The sequence below is a fragment of the Nicotiana tabacum genome, chromosome 20 (assembly GCF_000715075.1).
Source record: "Nicotiana tabacum cultivar K326 chromosome 20, ASM71507v2, whole genome shotgun sequence".
NCBI classification, from domain to species: domain Eukaryota; kingdom Viridiplantae; phylum Streptophyta; class Magnoliopsida; order Solanales; family Solanaceae; genus Nicotiana; species Nicotiana tabacum.
This window is the reverse complement of record NC_134099.1, coordinates 5,058,873-5,081,574: the sequence shown is the minus strand read 5'-3', so window position 1 is coordinate 5,081,574 and position 22,702 is coordinate 5,058,873. Positions and strand designations below refer to the sequence as shown.

The window sequence follows — 22,702 nt, the reverse complement described above, 5'->3', positions numbered from 1 at the left end:
CCATATTTGAAGGCCAGTTTTTTCCACCAATGGGTCTTAAGCGTGGTAACATACAAGATTTTTCTGGAAGCCTTTAACCCTTGGTGGCGTACACTGAGTTACTGAAATAATAGGAAAAGAAGGATCAGTGATAGCATGCGACAACCTTTAACCGAAAGAAAGGATGAACGTTGAACTTACGTGTACGATTCCATGATTCAGGAAAGGAAGGAGTTGTGCCGGGATAAATCCCTTGTAGCAACTACAACAAACCGCTCCATCCAGCCATGGTCGTTATCGTCATCCATGCTGGTGAGAAAAGCATGATGACCACGTTTGCTGAAGTTTATTATTCCCCCACGAAAAATCTTGGGGGAATAAAGGTTCATCAATCGAGCCAGGGAGAGCTCGTCCCCCTTATCTTGGCATAACCACCGAAGACAGGCTCCCGTCCTCCACACATAAGGGCTCACCTGTGCCAAGAAGACATGATAACCGAGGTAAAACTCCAAGATTACAGAGTCAAATACCTGCTCAATGAAAACGGGCCCAAAGTAAAGGGATACATGTAAATGTACGTAAAACCCTTCTTAGGGAAAGTCACCCGCTCTAGTAGGTGAGGAGAGATGATGCTCAAATCATGGCAACTACACTCTTTCTTCACAGAAGGGATGCCAGTAGGACGGATGGAAGAAGCGTATACACCAACAACCCATATGCAAGAGTTAGCAGAAGGGAACTTCTCTTCGAAGTCCTTAGCCGTGGTAAGCTTTTTGGGGATAATAGTGCTCACTGTAGGAGGAGCATCATTAGTGTTTTCTTTGTTCTTTGAAGAACTTAAATTTTTGGAAGAGGAGACCATAGTTAACAAAAGGAAATATGGGTTTTCTCTGAAGAAGGAGGTTAAAAAAGAGAGTGAGTTGAGTAAAGAAAGTTTGAGAGAGTTCGAAAAAATTATAAAGTGTAAGAGAAGAAGACTGAAGCGTATAAGTAAAGGAATAGGCAGCTAAAATCGTGGGCATGATTACCTCGAGAACCGGCAAAAGTATTACTGAATTGTGGGATGACGCATATTCGGGACATTAAATGCGGAGAGACGTGCATTTACTCAAGCATCAAAAACTTTTCAGAGGGAGTCAGTAAATCGCATATTCGGGACATTAAATGCGGAGAGACGTGCATCTAATCAAGCGTCAAAAACTTTTCAGAGGGAGTCAGTAAATTTTCCGCCAGGAAAGGTATATTTACCAACTTCCCGATAATACAAGGATGTGCAACCGGAAAGTTGGGAGACTATCTGTACAGGGTAAAATCGATTCATATTAAATGCTCGTATAATAGAGCGACACATAGAACCAGAGATAAATGGAAAGCGAGACAGGTGAAGTCAAAACCGGGGGAAGCAGTCTCAGCTCGCACAGGAAAGCCCCCGAAGAGAATGTTAATCATAAAGACAAATGAATGTCTGTCACCCGGTGACATTTAATGAAGAATATTCTACAGTATTAAGTACATGGTTTGTTATAGAGAATATAGCATTCATAGTCTGTCGTTGCACATTCTTCAATGGCCCCCATAATTATTATTTAAAAGGGGCTTGATCCTAGGATCTTATTCCCTATGTGCCACTATAAATAGGTATTCCAACAACCACTGGAGGGATATGAATTTTCTAAAAAACTTATGCTATACACATTATTCTAAGCTCAATAATATTTTATTCTCGCTTATTGTTATTACTACTGTCTTCGAAAGCTCTGTTCCCAGAACCAAGCTATCTGCTATCTCATCTCAATTTTCAACGCGAAGTCTTGCATTTTATTTAATTTATTTATCATTTTGGGATCAAATCAATTCTCTTATCTATAAACCACGTATAAATTCAACTGTACTATTTTACAGGTAGACAATTATAATATATGGCTTTATGCACTAGTTAATAATCGAGCCGAACAAATCGAAGTTACCAGACCGAATAAACCAAAACCAGAAGAATAAAAGTCGAACTATACTGAATTTAATTAGATACGATATTGGTATAGATTTTAAGAAATCGAATACCGAAAATATCGAACCAAAATATCTAAATATTGTACTGTTCCTTGACCGACGAACACCCCTATCTATTCATGATGCAAGAGATACTCCATACACCAATATACAAATGTTCATTTTTCTATTTCCTTTCCTCCTCACACAACAAACAAATGACTATCTCTTACCTTTTCATTTCACACAAATTGAATCTTCAAAAAACTCACAACTTGAATTAGATCACATTGACATGATTAATAATTAATTCTTTAACTCTTTATTGCACTAGGTGGGATGATAACATCTGGCTCTTTGAACTCTGCCCTTTGACTTAATTCTTCAAAGTTATCAACCACATTCTGAAGCCTTGCAACAAATTCAATAAGTAGTGAAGCAAAAGTAGCCAAAGACAAAGAACTCGCACTTAAGTAAGTTTCCATTTCACATGTATCAGCAATATCACCATCAGCAAGTGAAAGACGTGAAGGCCATTGATTTTGCTTTCTAAATGATGAGTTTCTAAATTCAGACGATTCTTTTGCCAATTGTGGCCAATTTGCTTGTAATGAACTTATGTCAATGGCTGTTTCACTTAGTGATCGAGATCGAGAACTTAATGGCAAATTTTCACTACCATTTTCACTTGAAGAATCTTCATGATTAATGTTTGGTTTTCCAATTTCCCAACTCTTTGAATTGACCAAAATATATGATTTATGGTCTATTTTCTTCTGTAGTTGTTGAGCTGTCTCGTGCACTTCTTTTAGAATATTTCCATGACTATCTAGCATTTCCAATTTTTCTAACTTTGTTCCTAGCTCACGTAAAACTTTTGCAGCATTTGCACCAACCCTCTTTAGCTCATTACGGAATACTTTCCTCTTCTCTGGTGGCGACTGCAAAAATGAGAATTTAATATCTGTACGATCAGATTAGGATGACCTACAACAATAGGTAACTGACTATATATAGTAATTCTAATCTGATATAACCTAAACAATATTACAGTAAATAACTTGTTAAAATATACTGATAGTGTAAAAATTATTTAAATTGTACTTGCATATAGGTTAATAACCTGCGATAACTTGTTAAAATACAAGGATAGTGTAAAAGTTGTTTAGATGATGTGTATAGGGCAGTTTGGTGTACTAAGCTCCCGCTATGCGCGGGGTCCGGGGAAGGCCGTCCGAACCACAAGGGTTTATCGTACGCAGCCTTACCCTGCATTTCTGCAAGAGTCTATTTTCACGGCTCGAACTCGTGACCTCCTGGTCATAGCAGCAATTTTACCAGTTACGCTAAGGATCCCCTATAAGTCTAGATTATGTGTATATATAAGTTAAATCAAAATGTTAAGAGTTTAACTTCTGTATACTCACGATGTACACAAAAAAAGTTAGATTATTAGGTTAAGATGACTTATAACAATAAATAACCATCTATAATAAACCTAATTTGAGAACCTAAACAATGAAGTAAACAATTTGTTTTTAACATGGTAAAATAGCATAAACATTATTTCAGTTAAAACCTGGATTTCTGATTGGATACATCCATGCAATGCCATAACCATGAATGCACAATGCCTCAATGCACTGCTTAATTTAACAAAGTCTCTCCACAGATTCTTGTGCATTCTATAACGCCCATGAGGTGGCTCCCAAATAGCAAATCCAAGCTGTTCAAAATATTGATCAAGTGCAAAATGTCACGATTTCTTCTAAGTAAATTCATGAGCAACAAGTTATATTTCTCGGACTCTTTAAAACGGCAATGGAGTGAGTGCCGGATCTTCTAACATTAGTGTATTTCTGGAGGATTTCATACGAGTGCGACAACATTTTTCGAGAGCCCAAGCAACATAAATGAGTAGATACATAAACGTTACAACATAATATCTACGTACCAATGTTTGTTCTCGTCCTGTGGATTCTATGACAGATTTGTAACCGTTATATTCTGAGTCATTTGCATCTCTATCATGCTCAACACAACTTAAGTACCCATTGATACAACCTGTTCAAAATTTCATGGATTCAACTTGTTATAATTAGCAATTTTATTGGTCAAAAATTAGAGAAATATAAATGTAAGTTGTCCACCTTAAATGCTTTCTGTGGTCCAAAATATTTAACATTTTGGAAAAATAACAAGTTATTTATATATTTTTCCAAATCTACCCTTACTGTTTCAATTAATGAAAGTACGGCCAATCGACTGAGATGAATAAGAGAAAGGTAAAGAATATTTTAGACAAATACTTTTATGATTAGACTGTATAAATGTCTCTTTAACGAGACGTGCAAGACCATAAAAATATAATATATGAACCATACGAAGTACGAAAATACGCTTAAATATTGTCTCACCTTCCAAAGAATTTGCAAGATCCATGAAATTCTTAACCACCAAACGATGCAAATCTTCACCAGACCAGATGGGGTAAATACTTATATTAATCAACAAGCAAATACCAGCACCAAGAGCAATCAGTGCCAAACGAGTACAAATTGCCACATTGTACTCTCTAGTCCTGTTTCCAGCCACAATTAGGATACAATACGTCAAGATAAACACTCGATATCCATATTCATATGGTGCCATTGTTGGGTATAGCTTCAAGTATGATCCAAAAAATGCTGTCAGGAAAACAAGAAAATAATAGATGAGACGAATTACGTTATCCTCTATCCCAATTTATATGACGCTATTCAAATATCAAGAGTCAAATAAGTTTTTTCTTTGATCGTAATTTTTTCATATGCCTTTTGAGTATTTTTGAACTACTAATTATTATGACTTATAATAACTTTTACTGTAGTTTTCAAATATGTAAATTTTATTTCAAAAAACTTAAAGTTCTCATATCTAAATACGTAGTCAAAATGAAAAAGTTTGACTCTTGAAATCCGAACTGCTATCACATAAATTCGGACGGATTTTAAGACAAAATTTGGAATGTGAGGATTTTATGGTAATAGAAAGTTACCTACGATAAAAATGCTCACAACAATTACAACTCTTTCCCTTTCTCCAGCCCACAATGCTAATTGAGCAAAGATGAAGGCAAGCATCCCAGCACAAAATGTCCCCAAACCACGATTAAATCCTTTAATTAAGGTTGCTCCTGCACAAAACAAAAGGGTGAAAAGGGTAACTATATCAGCAAATTAATACTTATTGGCTACAGTAAAACGATGTAAAGATTTTTTATGTTATTCGTGTAACTTAACATTTTATAGCAGGTTATATATATATATATACACCATTTTTACTAGATTATCAATTAATATTTGTATAAATATTTACCTATGCATATGAAACTTTTACCCTTTTAATGCGCAGAAAACATAAACTCATAGTAAATTAGTTAAAATTCTATCTACTAATGGTGTGAAAAATTTTACACTATCAAATAACTTTATTTAGTATTATTCATTAATAATCTAAGATACATGGTAATTAACCTATTACTAATAGATCAAATCACAATGATGGTGTAAAAAATTCATTCTATTGTCAATGTATATATATGTGACTTTTTCCTTTTTAATCCATCCCAAAAAGAATATTAATTATTTTCTATATTTAGTGATAATTTAACTTTAAAATGTTGATTTACCTTTAATAAGATGATTTATAACTACACAAATATCTATGGCTCATTAGAAATTACAAGCTTCAAAAGTCTTTTTTTATTTCTTAAACTTTGTACCCAGTCAAACACCATCATATAATTAAACGAGTGACTAAATTAATCACGGTAATTAAATTAAAGAAGCAAGCAAAAACAAGAGAGGGATGCTAAAAGTTTTTACCTATGCTGAACTCAAACATAACAAGAACTGTTAAGATTGCCCAAATTGCGAACTGAGCAATATCATTAGGTTTCTTCCAAAAAATGAGAAGAGACACAAAAGATAAAGCAAATCCCATTTTCAAGGAAAAAATAATTTTTCGAGGATCGTTGCGACCCATCTCGATTGCTTTCTTAGCAAAATCTTGTAAATTGTTGAAAAAACTTGTAAACTTATCATTCAATGGACTGAAACAATTGCAGCAGCCTTTTCTTTCATCATAATCATTTGGCAGCAGTTTTTCTTTGTTTTCATCTGAAGAAGCCTTCTTGAAAAAATTCTTTATGGTCACCATTTCTTGCTATCTTTTTCTCTGATTATATATAGACTCTGAAAAAAAAAAGGAAAAAGAAGATGATCAAAGTGTTATTTTTATTCTACAAGTTGTATGGAACTCTCTTGTAAGGAAAAAAGAAATGGGAGAAAACTTATCAAAAAGAAAGAAAATTTCACAGTAAGAAAAAAATGAAATAATGGAACAATCAACTATGCCACAATATATCCAAGCAAGTTATTATAGGTTATATGAGTCCTTATATATTAAGTCGCTTTATTTAAGCACTTTTCTCATTCAATATTATACAAAATAAAAGTAAAAAGTACTAACTAGACGTTCTCGGTATTTCAGTGGCATATATATATAATTAATCTATGCAACAATAATAATAATAACAATATATATATAGTATAATCCACAAGTAGAGTGTGGGACATTATAGAGTATGCAGCCAGTGGCTAAGACAGGAATTTCATTTAGGGTATTCAAACTTGAAATAAGTAAAAAAACAATCCTCGATAAAGGGTGTTCAATATATGTTATATACCATTAAAATCTTATATTTTACCTATATATACCGTCTAATTTTTCAACGAATGGTGGTCAGTTGACCTCACTTAGGGTTATATACCTTCGGCCCTGTGCAACCTTATCCCTACCTTATGCAGGTAGAGAGGTTATTTCAGATAGATCTTTGGCTCAAAACAAACATGCATAATCACAACATTATATACAAAAGATATGCAGTAGTGAAAAAGTCAAAGAAATAATAACCACAACAAGATAATATATAGTAAAACCGAAAAAATCTTTTTTCTTTAGAATAAGAAAAAAAGCAAATGAAAATTCAGAAAAAAAATATCTTCCTTTTACTTTTGAAATTCTCAAAGTTCAAATCAAACGAAAATGAATTTTTACAAGTCTTTCTTTCAAAAAGAAATCAATCAAAAAAAATATATATACTTCTTTTCTTCTTTTGAAGCAGTTCTTTCACAAATTCCAATTAAAAAATAAAAAATAAAAAATATGTGTTAGTTCATTTACTTATTCACGATGCCCGAACATGACTAAAATAATTAATCACAACCTAATATCTTGGTACTTTTTAACAGCAACACCTGTTATTGCCAAGCTTGTATTTCTTTTTGGTTTTATGTACGTGAAGAGTAGAGGCGGAGCTAGGGTTTTAACTTTATGAGTTCTAAATTTTAAAACGACGGCTTCAAGTACAACTAGCTGGGTTCTAAATTCAATATTTACATATATTTAATGAACTTTTTAATGCAAATATATTGATGAACAAAAGTTACTAGGTTCGACCGAACTCGAATACGAACTTCTAGCGCCGTCCCTGATGAAGAGTAATAAAGAAGAAAGAACAGACGTGCATGAAAGTGAAGAGTTTTTGGTGTGCCACTTTGGTTGGATCAGTCAATTCCCTAACATCAGAATGTGGTTACAGTACGGTGGTGAAAACAAAGAAAAGAAGCTTCCTTCCCTCTATATATTATTGGTACCACAATTATACTATACTTCAGGAAACACAGTACGAGTAAAGCCAAAACAACAACAATTACAACTCAATTTCAAGCTAAGCGAGATATTAATTCTATTTGAACATGTTTCCATCTCTAATATTAAAAAAAATAGTTTCTCTCGCTATTAGAAAATTGCCTAAAATCGTCTAGAAATACCGACCGAAATCGATCGGAAAACTAGAAAAACCGACTGATTTTCAACCGATGACTTTAATCCATCGAAATTAGGCTAGTCGGTAATAAACAGCTATCGAAGTCGGTTGCAATTTTCGACTGATTTCGGTCGGTCAATTAAATTTCACAAACGACCCAAAAAGAAAAAATCTGCCGAAAAAACCGACCGAAGTCGGTCGATATTTTTAATTATGCAATTAAAAATACTATTCTACCACTAGACCATTAGTACATTTTGGTTTACGACTTTCTTTTATTTTATTTGTATTCTTTAATTGCATTTTCGCGCGAAAATAATCGACCGATATATAGATTTATAGATTTCTAACAAATTTAAACAGACTCCTAACAAACAATGGACCCAATGCTAGCTTACTATCATGACTAATTAACCCTTAATAGCTAATTCTAACAAGTTAATTAATGCGTAGTTTATGTACATTTTTCTTCTATTATATATTTTATTTTTCGCTAATTCTACTAGACGACTAATAAAATAAAAAAATTAAGGAACCACAGATTCTTGAAAAATGACATAGTATTTCTCCCGCGTAACAGAAAATTAGCTAAACAACAACAAAAAATCCAGTAGTTTTCCACAAGTGGGATCGGGGAGGTAAGAGCCTTACCTCTACCCCTACCCGGAAGGACAGAGATGTTATTTCCGAAAAGAAAAGAAATTAACGTAATGGATCAGATTGAGTCTTGTGTGACTTACCAATAATAACAGTGGATTGCTCTTTAGACCTGAAAATTCATTTGGAGATTAAAGAAATTTCCGTTATTGGGATTTTGTAAATTGAAGAACCAAAGAAACAAAAGTGGTACGTAGAAAAATGTTGGGAAAATTACCAGAAATATGTTATAAGAAAGAGATAGGAATAAGTAGCTAAAGAGTCAGAAGAAAACGATAATATGTTCTAAATGAAGGTTGATGGGAAAGGATATGAATTGAGTAATTGATGCTAAGCTATATAAGAATGTAGAACAAGCATCTACTTGAAGACTAATTCACAATTTTTATTTTTATTTTTATTTTTTTTGGGTGTGTTTTCCAACTTTCTCTTGAAATGTTGCGTAAATTTCAACTCTACAGAGCTGAATGACCTTTCAATATAGCAAAAGGAACAAATTTGTAGTGCTAGGCAATTTTTTGGCTATTTTCTTTCTTATGATCTCTCGCAGTTTGAAGAGTTTGCGTTTATTTTCTCAGTTGAAAGTTTATTTTTAAAAATATTTCTGAAAGATTTTGGAAAAATATGAATAGAAAAGGAAGATTTAATTTCTACAACTCAAACGTGGAAGCGTTCTGTCAATTTCAGCCACTTCCATTTTCAACTATTAGATCATGTAAACATGTTTTAGTGAGCGAGTTTAATTCCTTCTAATAAACAACAACGACCCAATAAAATCTCACTACTGGGGTCTGAAGAGGGTAGTGTGTACGCAAATCTTACCCTTACCTCAAAGGAGTAGAGAGGCTGTTTCCGAAAGATCCTCGGCTCAAGAAAACAAAAGGACAAAAGGAGACAATATTAGTATCATTAAAGAATTCATATGAAAAACCGGAATAACATGAAATTCAGAAGAAAGATGCAAAGCAAAAACGATAGCTAGTAAATAGTTCCTGCGCTGAAAAGTGAAATAGTAAGACACAACATTACCACTATCTTAAACAAAAACCCTACCAAAATGGTCTCGCAATGGTACAAAGTAAGGAAAAACTCAAACTACCTCCTAACCTACAACCCTAATACTCGACCTCCACATCTCCCTATAAAGAAATAAACTTATGGGAGAAAAGGAATTCAACTTAACACGAACAAATATTTTGCTAGCAAAATCATTAGCTAATTGAATTTTAATAAGAAAAAAAATGTAAACAAGGATGAAAAGAGGCGCGAGATAAACTAATACATCTGAAATATACAATTTTCTGGGGTCGGTGACTTAGTTAGGAGTTATGATTTTGCATAAGCGTTCATGAGTTTGGGTCTATGATTGTGGTGGTATTAAAATTTTATTTCGGGGTACTAAATTGATATAAATACTTTATACATTTTTTAAGTGGTGTGAACCTATTAAAGATATATACATATTGTTAATAAAATTTAAGTTTCATACACTATTAATGTAATTTACTTACTATAGCAGGTTACTATCATTTATTTTAGATTAACAATCAATATTTATTGAAAACAGATATTTATAATTACTTTTCGAGTAATCTTATTGTGCAAATATTTTTCTCACCATCAACATATAGAATTCTAGCTCTTTTTTTTTTTGGACGGACTTACTTTACCTCTTGTCTCTTTTTCTCCCGAAAGATAAACAGCGCAAAAAAAAAAAAAAAAAAAAAAAAAAACTAAAAATCAAGCGAGGGAATAAAACTTCAATTAATAACATCTCGTACAACACTCGAAAAAATGCTAGAAAGTCACAAGAACATATATATCATTTAAAATCGGAGTCTTGACGAAAGGTCAAATTAGCTAAATCATCATGTACCGAATTAGCCTTCCTGTGGATATGAGCGTAAAAATAGCACGGTATAGCCAGTTTTTTGATTGGTCATTTAAAAATAGTCAGCGTTTACCAAGTCAATGAAAAATAGCCATTATTTTGCTGCAATAGAGACCGGTCCATCATAATATACTGGAGTTCGGTGCACCTGTGTATGAACTCCAGCATATTACTGGACCGGTATACTTTGCTGGCTCCAGTATAATATACTGGAGACTGGAGCACCAGTGCTCCAAACTCCAGTATATTATGCTGGACCGATATACTTGCTGGAACTCCAGTATATTATGCTGGAGTTCTGGTGTACTTATGCTGGAACTCCATCATATTATGCCGGAACTGAGTTCCAACATACTTATCCTGGAACTCCAGTATAATATGCTGGAGTTCAAGTATACTTATGCTAAAACTCCAGCATAATATATTGGCGTATTTTCGGGTTTTGAACAGTGTTTTCGCTCAAATTTATCTTAACATGAAAAGTGGTTAAATTTTGATTACTTTTGAAGTTGGGCAATTTTTGAACGACCAGTTGTAAATCTGGCTATTTTTGAATTTCTCCCGATATGAGCACTAGAGAACATACAGTTCTTAGCCAAGAGATGACGAAGGTGGTTGATAACATCACCATTCCGATGAGGCACTGACCCTACACACCGCAATACATGAACCACACTAGAATTATTATTTTCAAGGCAATTCGATGCCACTCCCTATCCTGGGCTTCTTGAAGACCCTTGAGAATTTCTTATAGAATTTCCGTTATTCCAATTAACAGTTAAACATTATTATCAATCAGTTTCAACAAATTAAGACATTGTCTGTGTATTGGTCAAAATCTGACCATCACGACCCCCTTTTCAGCAATCGGGTAGGAAGGTCAACAAAGTCCACTCCATTTCTCCTCTGAGATACCCGATAAATCGAAAAGAGCAACGCCTAAAGCTACGAGCAGAATGCACCATTGACCAAAACGCGTCAAGTCACATTTAGGGTAAAGGAATTTCGACTATATATAGCCAAGGAAGGCTTTCGATAGAGGAGGCTTCTGGATTCCCTCAGAAGGAGGCTTATGGATTCCCTCAGAAGGGGGCTTCTAGATTCCCTCAGAAGGGAGATCAAAAGAAAAGCTCCATTCCTATATCCTAAAAGAAAAAACAATTGTAATTTTTTTTCTCATCGAGTGATGTTGAATCTTAATAAGATTGTTGATATTTCTTTCATCACTTACGCGATCGTCATTATCAAATCTTTCAATCTGGAATTAACTAAGTTTGGCTAAGATTTACTCCTTCATCTTTGATAGATTTGCTCAAAAAGATTTTAATATCTTTTGAGTCAAACAATTTGGCGCCGTCTGTGGAGATTTCCTAGTGAAAACTCCTGGTATTTCCCAGATCGAAGTTGAGAAACACAATCACTCACTGAAAGAAACACGAAGGGAGAATCTAACTCACGCGAGACATGAGAACAACGCGTTAATGGAAGGAGAGCCAAGTGGATTTGCGAAACCTGGAATTCCTCACCCCATCAGTTACAAATATCCTAAAACATGGCAAACGGTGCTACAATCCGGCTCTCCCCCAACAAACCACCGAACGAGAGCGAAGAACATCTCGCCCTCACCTCCCATACTTTGTCAGGGAAAGCACATAAGATCCGTGTGGACGAACGTACGCAAGGACATCTAGATTGAAGAATAACAACAACTTCGATACAGCCGAAACCCTCCTTGCCGGCAGCAACTCCGAGCTGTGCGGCCGGAGTCACACAAGAAAAGTACAACGTGCGCCCAGCACGAGCTTGTGCGAAACATTCACGGCTCATGTCCACCAGCGGTGAACCATCTGGTGCAAGCAATACCAAACAAACTGGGACTCCCACGGAAGATGCCCAACTCTCCAAAAACTAGGAACAACGACGGGCTGTTATTTCGATAAGTTCGAAATAACACCCTTTATGGCCAAGGGCCTTCGCCATCAAATAAAAGAAAGGTTCGACCTCGCTCGAACAACGACGGGTTGTTATTTCGATAAGTTCGAAATAACACCCTTTAAGGCCAAGGGCCTTCGCTATCAAATAAAAGAAAAGTTCGACCTCGCTCGAACAACGACGGGCTGTTATTTCGATAAGTTCGAAATAACACCCTTTATGGCCAGGGGCCTTCGCCATCAAATAAAAGAAAGGTTCGACCTCGCTCGAACAACGACGGGTTGTTATTTCGATAAGTTCGAAATAACACCCTTTAAGGCCAAGGGCCTTCGCCATCACATGAAAGAAAGGTTCGACCTCGCTCGAACAACGACGGGCTGTTATTTCGATAAGTTCAAAATAACACCCTTTAAGGCCAAGGGCCTTCGCCATCAAATAAAAGAAATGTTCGACCTTGCTCGAACAACGACGAGTTGTTATTTTGATAAGTTCGAAATAACACCCTTTAAGGCCAAGGACCTTCGCCATCAAATAAAAGAAAGGTTCAACCTTGCTCGAACACCGACGGGTTGTTATTTCGATAAGTTTGAAATAACACTCTTTAAGGGCAAGGGCCTTTGCCATCAAATAAACGAAAGGTTCGACCTCGCTCGAAAAACGACGGGGTGTTATTTCGATAAGTTCGAAATAACACCCTTTAAGGCGAAGGGCCTTCGCCATCAAATAAAAGAAAGGTTCGACCTCGCTCGAACAACGATGGGCTGTTATTTCGATAAGTTCGAAATAACACCCTTTAAGGCCAATGGCCTTCGCCATAAAACAGAAGAAAGGTTCGACCTCGCTCGAACAACGACGGGCTGTTATTTCGATAAGTTCGAAATAACACCCTTTAAGGCCAAGGGCCTTCGCCATCAAATAAAAGAAAGGTTTGGCCCTACTCGAACGATTACGGGCTGTTATTTCGATAAGTTTGAAATAACACCCTTTAAAGCCAAGGGCCTTCGCCATCAAATAAAAGAAAGGTTCGACCTCGCTCGATCAACAACGGGCTGTTATTTCGATAAGTTTGAAATAACACCCTTTAAGGCCAAGGGCCTTCGCCATCAAATGAAAGAAAGGTTCGACCTCACTCGAACAACGACGGGTTGTTATTTCTATAAGTTCGAAATAAAACACTCTAAGGCCAAGGGCCTTCGCCATCAAACAGAAGAAAGGTTCGACCTCGCTCGAACAACGAGGGGCTCTTATTTTGATAAGTCGAAATAATACCCTTTAAGGCCAAGGGCCTTCGCCATCAAATACAAGAAAGGTTCGGCCTCGCTCGAACAACGACGGGCTATTATTTTGATAAGTTTGAAATAACAGCCTTTAAGACCAAGGGCCTTCGCCATCAAATAAAAGAAAGGTTCGACCTCGCTCGAACAACGACGGCTTGTTATTTTGATAAGTTAGAAATAACACCCTTTAAGGCCAAGGGCCTTCGCCATCAAATGAAAGAAAGGTTCGACCTTGCTCGAACAACGACGGGCTGTTATTTCGATAAGTTCGAAATAACACCTTTTAAGGCTAAGGGCCTTCACCATCAAATAAAAGAAAGGTTCGACCTTGCTCGAACAACGACGGGTTGTTATTTCGATAAGTTCAAAATAACACCCTTTAAGGCGAAGGGCCTTCGCCATCAAATAAAAGAAAGGTTCGACCTCGCTCGAACGACAACGGGCTGTTATTTTGATAAGTTCGAAATAACACCCTTTAAGGCCAAGGGCCTTCGCTATCAAATAAAGAAAGGTTCGACCTCGCTCGAACAACGACTGGCTGTTATTTCGATAAGTTCGAAATAATACCCTTTAAGGCCAAGGGGCTTCATCATCAAATAAAAGAAAAGTTCGACCTCGCTCGAACGACGACGGGTTGTCATTTCGATAAGTTCAAAATAACACCCTTTAAGGCCAAGGGCCTTCGCTATCAAACAAAAGAAAGGTTTGGCCTTGCTCGATCGACGACGAGCTGTTATTTTGATAAGTTCGAAATAACACCCTTTAAGCCCAAGGGCCTTCGTAAAAAAAAGAGGTCTTAGCCTCAATTGAACAACCATAGGCCGACATTTCGATAAATTCGATACGACATCGTTAAGGGTCGACAACCACTAGAAGAAAAGAAAAACTGGGACTCGTCGGGCGAGCCTCTATCTTGCACCAAAGCCATGAACAGTTGGAATAAAAAGTGAAGTACGAGGCAAATAGCGAAGAAGAAAACTTTTATTATTGCAATGTCACAACGCAGGCTATCACAGCTTATATACGGCCCAAGTCAACCAATAAAAAAGAAGAAGAAGGAACGAACAGACGACAATCAACAAATGAAATAAAAGTAAAAACAAAGGACATCATTCTTCATTCGGCGTCATCATCGCCGTCTTCATCACCACTACCATCACCGTCTCCACGAGGTTCACTATTATCATCATCCACACCCCCATTGGCTTCGGGCATCGCCGCGTCGTATCCACAGTTGATGTGTGCCTCACGAGCCTTCGTTCGTGCCTCTTCGTAAGCAGCCTCGTCCACGGTGCCCGCTTCCCACAAACTCTTATATGTCCTGCTGGGCTTCAGCATAAACCTAGAGATCATGTATCTGTCAAGGAACGGCAGCAGAAGATGACTCAACCTGGGCCTGTAGTCGTGCATTTTCCGTATCCAAGGCCGCGACCCGATCTCCCAGAATTGATGCCTCCTGATCAATCGTTCCAATGCGCTCCTCGAGCTTCGCCTCCTTAAGGGTAGTTGTCGCTCTCCCTGACTCCTGTTCAGATTGGAGTACGCAGATGGTGTCCTCCAAGGCCGCTGCCCTAGCCAAAGCCTCAGACCAAGCTCTCTCAATGTTCTCCAAACCGGCGACTTTGCTCTCCATCGCAGTCAATTTCTTCATCCATTCCGTGCTCATCGCCTCGACCCTAACCTAGTTCTGATCCATCTTTGACTGCATCAACCTCAACCTGCCCTACAAATGCTCACACTCCGCCGCAATTCCCCTACCCAACTCAAGCTCCTCGTCCTTGATGCGGAGTTTCTCCTTGAGTTCGCTCTTGCTACGGATTGTCTGCATTAATTCCTGATCCCTTTTTTCCAACTCCTTGCCAAGAGCCCGGTTGCGAGGATTCGTTCTCAGCCGCTCGTGCATCTCGCGACATCTGTCATGGTAGCGACGGTACTTCTCCAGCATCTTCAAGAAAATCCCTACCCGGACGTTAGCCCTACGAATGCTTTCCACTTCCACCATGTAAGTCTGAAAACTCATAAAAACGGGGTTAAACTAAGGCTTTCAAACAAGGGGAAAGCTTAAAGCGAGAACCAAATGCAACGTACCCTCAAGCCCATGACGACCACCTCATCCCTCAACTCGGCATCAGGGGTATCCCGAAGGGAGTCATTCTCAGCTTCTGAACATAACAGGCTGAACTGCGGCAACATATCCTCCCCTTCCGCCAAGAGATTAACGCCTGAAGGGATCTGAAGAATACGGGTCGAGCCCCCCGCATGAACCACCGAATGAGTAAGGCCCTCCTCGAACATCCCAACATCATCAGGATCCAGGTCTGACTCAGATTCATACTCGTCAACCACCACACCTTTTCCCATTTTCACTACTGAAGGAGGAGCACGATCCGCTGCGGAAGATGAGGGCACGTCTGAAGTCACAACAACAACGCCAAAGGTCTGGTTCTCTACCACGACAATGTGCTGATCATCAGTTACAACAGGGACTTCTGGTTAAGCCAAGACAGCGACTAGAGTTTCTGATCGTTGATCACGGGAACCAACAACTTCAACAGTTTGCTCCGCCTCTACGGGAGGAGCCATAACAACACCTTCTCCAGAGCCCGTCGGGGGAGAGTCGTCCAGGTGAATCACTGTCGGGGGCGCCATCTCAAACTCTACTCTCCGTCTCTTCGACGGACCATCTTCCTCTCCAGTCGACGGTGACTCGTTCGTAAGACGGACAACACTGGTCGGGACCTCATCCTGAAAAGTAGCCCTCACTGGAGTAACCAAAGCCGCAGATTCAACTGAAGCAGCCCTCGACGAAGGTCATACGGTGGATACGGCGACAAGGCGAGCGGATGCGGCCGGCTGACGAAAAGCTAGCTGAGGGGCCCTTGCTCTCCGCACCCTCCCTGGTAACGACGAACGATGCATAAGAGACTAAACAACAAAAGAAAAAAGAGAGAACTGTAGATGAAGGCATCATCTCACCCATAAGAGGCCTGCGTCCGAACCTCTCGTGAAAGGTCGACCATGTGTGAACTCCCACTGTATGGGGAAGAATGGCCTCTACCCATTCACGAATCCCTTTGATAGGTGGGGGCAATCTCTCAACTGCAAAAGATGAGACGGTTTAGCATCCGCAGAAAATGGTCAAACATTTCATTAATTAAAGACACAAACTTACGTGCGAAGTTCCATCTCACGGGGAATCCCGTCGGGTCCGCCACAATGTGCTTGATCCGCACATAAAAGTAATTCTCATAGAAACAACGATTGGTTCTATCGTCCATCTTCACCACCAGACCCCTCGACCCCCTGAGGACGCGCGTGAATCATCGTACTACGAATCCGTTGAGGAGCAAAAATGCTGAGCATATGGCCCAAAGTGACCTCACGACTGGCAAGTTCCGCATACTTGAGCAGCATAAGAAACAACTTGTACAAATAAGGCGAAAGCTGAGCGGGGCACACTTCGTAGTAACGGCAAAAATCTACCACCAACATGGGAAGAGGAAGTGTGTACCCTACAATGAAGGGGTAGGCGTAGAACGCGTGATACCCGGGACGATCAAAGTGAACTCTGTCGTCCCTCTCCGCCGGCCGTATATCGACGTAGTTGGGGATTCCCCACCGTTCCCTAAAATCTACAATCCTACTTTCTCTAACAATGGAAGCGACGGGTTCCGGCTCCGCTCCACCGCCGAAACTAATTTCAGTCGCATCCCTCCCGGGGCGAGGCAGAATCTCATCCACCGAGGGAACCTCCTCATCCTCCACCGCATCTACCTCTTCGGTGATCTGAACAGGGCTCTCTGGTAACAGATTAGCGGCAGGAAGATCATCGCGAGAAGAATCGCCGGCCATTTTTAGCATAAAACTCGCCAAGAGAAGTAATAAGAAGAAGAGACGAAAGGTTTCAGAGAGCAAGAAGGTAAGTAGAAATTCGAGGTATCAGAAAAGGCAATATCTGAAGAATTCTCTCACAAAAATGATGAAGTGAATCAATCAAATAACAAATTCCCCTATTTATAAGGGACATAACTTCCCCGAGCACGAAACCCAATAATCGCCATTTGAATCTGATAGGGCACGAAATATTTCAGTTTCCCAGAAACGTGTGTCATAATGGTGGCAACCACGAACCAATGACCTCAGTGCAAACCGGCATTTCGATTCCGAAACCATCACAATGGTCCACGAGTATCGAAAGAACACCTCCACTCCGCCAAAAAAAGTCCATAGAATGCGACTAAGGAGTGGAAAGTTGGAGGTTAGATTTTTATCGACTTCGCTACAAACACGATTTGTCTGTCGAGCCCGACAAAGGACGACCCCGACAGACGGAGGGACTAATTGTATTGGTCAAAATTTGACCACCACGACCAGGTTTCCCACGACCCCCTTTTCAGTAATCGGGTAGTGAAAGTCAACAGAGTCCACTCCATTTCTCCTCTGAAATACCCGACAAATCGAAAAGAGCAACGCCTAAAGCTACGACCAGAATGCACCATTGACCAAAACGCGTCAAGTCACATTGAGGGTAAAGGGATTTCGACTATATATAGCCAAGGAAGGCTTTCGATAGAAGAGGCTTCTGGATTCCCTCAGAAGGAGGCTTCTGGATTCCCTCAGAAGGGAGATCAAAAGAAAAGCTCCATTCCTCTATCCTAAGAGAAAAAACAATTGTAATTCTTTTTTCTCATCGAGTGATGTTGAATCTTAATAAGATTGTTGATATTTTTTTCATCACTTGCGCGATTTTCATTATCAAATCTTTCGATCTGGAATTAACTAAGTTTGACTAAGATTTACCCCTTCATTTTTGATTGATTGCTCAAAAAGATTTTAATATCTTTTGAGTCAAACAGTCCGCATACATTTTTCCACATCATGTACCATTACATATGTATGTTGCTTTAATTTTATATATACTACCAAACACTGGAAAATAATCCAGAAATCGATTTCCTAAAAGGAAAACGTTTATCACGATTCTCCTTAATTACAAAATATAACTTAAAATAAATAGTAGCATAACATAGCATGGAATGGTTGAGAAAATAAACCTATAGCACATCAATTCATTTGACAAGACCTAGATAGCCCTTAATTTTGGGAAATTAAAACCAAGCGTCATCTGATAAATATATACTTTTGTGTAAGCAAAGGGCAAGATGAGTATGGATTGAGGTGGATTGAATTGGTTGTCTCCATATTTGTACTCATTTTCTCTTTGATAATCTTACTAATATTATTTATTATTATGTGATTTTGTCAAAATCGTGAGAAACTCAATTGATGGTTTTTCAAGAATTGGAATGAGTTGTGCGCATGGACATACATTAGAAGTCGTCTCTTACTAATGAAGAAAATGACATTAGAAGAATAGTCTTTATTATGAACTTCATTTTCAGGTTTTTATAGATAAATTCATGCCTCTTTGCTACTTTTTTCAATTGTTATTACAAACATCGATACGAAAGAAGCCACTCAAATATTTGTTCTTTCAATTGTTCTTTGCTATTATTTTGTTAAAATTAGGAGTTAATTTTATGGATAGCCACTCAACGTTCATTTTATTGCATCAAAATCACACGACATCTTTTGTAATCAAATATTGATCAATTTGATAATTTGATCAGTCAACTTAACGTTACTAAATTCCAGTATTGACAAAAAATGTTAAGTAATTTCTTCCCATCGACGAACCTAAGAATAGTGGCAGAGTAACCTAATACCTATGCTAATAGGAGGTAGCAGATATCCAATAAAATAGTCGATGCGCACAGGAACTGGCCTGGACACCATAATGTTGCTAAATATGGCAAGTATCAAGGGGTCGTTTGGTTCAAAGCAAGGTTATCCCAAGATTATAGTCCTAGGATTATAATCCATGATAGTAACAAGGCCATAGATAATCCCATAATTTTGTATAAATCTTATACTGGCTTTAGCTGATACTCTCTATCAAGTACTAAAAAAATTAGGGGCAATTGTACAGATAGTCGTTCTCAGGTATGCTATTTAGATATTAGCCAATATTTATTTTGTCCTGAAATTTTAAATTAAAAATCTTAACTTCAGGACAATTCAAGACATTTTTGTCCTACAAAATTAAAATGCCAAACCAAAATTCAGGATACACTAGTTAATTCCTAAATAACAGCCCTTTAGAGTGGCTATCTGATGCCATTTCTACCCAAAAAAAAAACCTAAATTGTATACTGGGGTAACCCCTAATCCCCGTAACCAAAACAGCCCCTAACGGGGCGTTTGGTACGCGGACAAAATAGTACCGGAATTATAATCCTGGGATTATAATCCCGATACTAATTTATACCACTTGAGATATGGTATAAAATAATACCACATTTGATGGCATAAGATGGGATAGATAGGATAATTGGTGGGATTAAATTTATACCTTGTTTGGTTGGAGGTATAATTTTATCCTGGAATTAATTTATACCTCCAACCAAACAAGGTATAAATTTTATCCCACCTCTCATCCCACCTAATCCCTCTTACCAAACGACCACTAAAAGTATGTAAAATAGTAGGAATTTTTTATGTTTTTTTAAATTAATATAATTTATGTATTCAAATGTATTATATAATTTCTCTGAAAATTGCTATATTTTTGGGGTATTTTCGGTTGAGAATCTTTTTTATAACTGAAAATACAAAATTTGTGTGTTATAATTGAGTTTGTTGAGTTGTATTAGGAGTCTATTATGTTAATTGATTCACTTTCCGTTTTAAAAATAGTGTAATCCCCTTTTTCACCCCGTGAATACAGTCGAATATAGTCGAATACAATAATCTTCCAGCTGTAACCCCATATTTCACTCCATGAATACAGTCGAATACACTCGAATACAACAACTGATTAGCTGGACTTCCCTGATTCACGCTTATTTTTGCTATTGTATTCATGAATACAATAGCTTAAATACATCAAATACATCTTATAACCCCCAAAAAAGTATCTATAATTCGTAATATGGCAAATGATATCTATAGATGACTAATTACTACTAAAAGATAGTGGTTTATGAAAATTTCTCGAAATAGTAACATTACTTCCTTTGGGCCGAAATCCCATAAATTTCACAGCCCAAACCGGTTCCCTTTGGGCCTCTAGCCCATTTCAACTTCTTCCTTTATTCATTCTTTCAGTTCTTCTACTACCTTATCCATTCTGTTATCATCTCAAGTCTACACAGTTCTAAGGCCACCATTTTCCCATTTCCCATTTCTCTCACAGAAGAAAGCATGTTAACAATGTCAGTTCAATCTAGCTTGAAAACCAGTGTTACTATCCCTTCTTTACCTTCCCACAATCCCTCTGTTAAATCCTTCAGATGTTCTTCCTTCTCTGTAAACAACACAGTTTCATCTTCCATTCTTAGTTACAAAACCAAACCAACAAGAAGTATCCATAAGCTTTTTGCTTCAGCTGCCACTGAAACAGAACCAGTTACAGCTGAGATTTCAGACTCTGTTGTTCAAGAAATAGAGGTAAATATCAACCCTTTGAATTTCACAATTTAAAATCTATTAGAATGACTACAGGCAAATCCATTTTAATGTTTTTTCCAGCATGTTTTTATAATTCGAGCCGAAAATGATATTTCAACATGAATGCAATCTTATTATATATGAGAGTAAATTTTAAATATTTTACGTCTATATATATAGAGAGAGGCGGATTCAGAATTTGAAGTTGATAAATTTAATTTTTAATATCTTATGATTGAATCAATTGCATTTTTGATATTATGGGTTCGGAATTTAATATATGTTGACGTTTTAGTATATTTTCACGTGTATTATTTTTGCTTTGTGTCTACAATTATGGTTCAATTGACGTGTTGAACACATCAAATACTTAGTATAAGCAGAAAGACGGATATTCCTTGCTCATTATCAGTTAATCACCTATTCACAAATTTCGTGTGGGAAAAAATAGTTTTCATTTTCCATGTCATGAAAAATTCTTTTTGCTCCGCTTAGCCTTATCCCCCTCTTGGGGTATTTTAGTGATACGTTCTACAGGAACTGGACAATCCTATTTAGTCAAATACTAGCAACAAACACCTATGTTCCTTTCATTACAATATTTTTGAACTTGCTCTACATCTATGCATATATAGTTCAAACAAAAATAATAGATTCAGTTGAACTCACATAATCCATCGTAGTTTCGCCTATGACAATGAGCCAAAAGGATAGGATTTTATGGTTGAATTCTTGATTTTTGCAGAAGAATGATTCTAAGAAAAAGGTAATTGAGAAGCCAAGGCTGGTGTTAAAGTTCATATGGATGGAGAAGAACATAGGACTTGGTCTTGATCAAGTGTTACCAGGACATGGTTCTGTTCCTTTGAGTCCATATTTCTTTTGGCCAAGGAAAGATGCATGGGAGGAGCTGAAAACAACACTAGAGAGCAAGCCATGGATATCACAGAAACAGATGATTATTTTGCTTAATCAAGCAACTGATATCATCAATTTGTGGCAGCAAAGTGGTGGCAATTTGTCCTAATTGCATTTGGTTTTTATCTTAGGCTAAAATTTTGCATTCTGTTCAGTTTTGTTTGGGGCAAGTCCTCTTCTTTTTAAGTGTACTATAGTGAAGGAGAAAATTTGGAAAAAGGAACTGTCATTTTTATTTCAAGATTACTTTTTAATTTGAGACAGACTGGGAGAAAAAGGAGCATATGACAGCCGGGATAAGTTTTATGCACGGTTCATATAGGAAATATTTACGGTCAAACTTCTTTATAATAACTTTATTTGTTCCGACGTTTTTTGGTTATTGTAGTAAAATACTGTTATAGAAGACATATATTATAGGGGCATTTGCATCTATACCCGCTTTTTGGGTCACGTTTTAACTTGTGCTCGCTTTGCAAAAAAAATTGCAAGCGTACCCACTTTTTCGCGTAACTTCAGCATACAGGGCTGAAGTAGCAAAGACAATCACGCAAAACTTCAGCATTCTAGTAGACGGGCCTCAAGTAGCAAGTGTGCTGAACCAAGGTAAAAATTGCACGGGGCGCCCTATTTGGTCGCCCCCATTTAACCTATACCCTTTTTTTAAAAAACTTTTAA

The 22,702-nt window shown here is 37.5% G+C and overlaps 2 protein-coding genes across 2 annotated transcripts; one reads left to right on the top strand and one right to left on the bottom strand.

The window, feature by feature from the left end:
• Positions 1 to 1,976: 1,976 nt before the first annotated feature.
• LOC107810831 (aluminum-activated malate transporter 9-like) lies at positions 1,977 to 8,818 on the bottom strand. The gene is made up of 8 exons (XM_016635661.2): positions 8,715 to 8,818; positions 8,581 to 8,609; positions 5,835 to 6,203; positions 5,006 to 5,143; positions 4,386 to 4,655; positions 3,923 to 4,032; positions 3,548 to 3,694; positions 1,977 to 2,909 (listed from the first exon to the last, which is right to left on the bottom strand). Exons 3-8 carry the CDS (start codon positions 6,166 to 6,168, stop codon positions 2,283 to 2,285), a joined length of 1,626 nt encoding a protein of 541 aa, XP_016491147.1. The 5' UTR covers positions 6,169 to 6,203; positions 8,581 to 8,609; positions 8,715 to 8,818; the 3' UTR covers positions 1,977 to 2,282.
• An 11,961-nt stretch (positions 8,819 to 20,779) lies between these two features.
• LOC107797818 (small ribosomal subunit protein cS23z) lies at positions 20,780 to 22,301 on the top strand. The gene is made up of 2 exons (XM_016620741.2): positions 20,780 to 21,106; positions 21,852 to 22,301. The coding sequence occupies exons 1-2, from the start codon at positions 20,861 to 20,863 to the stop codon at positions 22,131 to 22,133; spliced, it is 528 nt and encodes a 175-aa protein (XP_016476227.2). The 5' UTR covers positions 20,780 to 20,860; the 3' UTR covers positions 22,134 to 22,301.
• The last annotated feature ends 401 nt before the right edge of the window (positions 22,302 to 22,702 follow it).

What these genes read in the sequence shown, in the direction of transcription:
- LOC107810831 (XM_016635661.2), bottom strand. Translation starts at nt 6,168, where the DNA reads ATGGTGACCATAAAGAATTTTTTCAAGAAGGCTTCTTCAGATGAAAAC. An exon ending in TATGTTTGAGTTCAGCATAG is followed by an intron (nt 5,144 to 5,834) that starts GTAAAAACTTTT and finishes TGTTTTGTGCAG; the next exon opens with GAGCAACCTTAATTAAAGGA. An exon ending in GTATCCAATCAGAAATCCAG is followed by an intron (nt 2,910 to 3,547) that starts GTTTTAACTGAA and finishes TCATTTTTGCAG; the next exon opens with TCGCCACCAGAGAAGAGGAA.
- LOC107797818 (XM_016620741.2), top strand. Translation starts at nt 20,861, where the DNA reads ATGTTAACAATGTCAGTTCAATCTAGCTTGAAAACCAGTGTTACTATC. An exon ending in CTGTTGTTCAAGAAATAGAG is followed by an intron (nt 21,107 to 21,851) that starts GTAAATATCAAC and finishes TGATTTTTGCAG; the next exon opens with AAGAATGATTCTAAGAAAAA.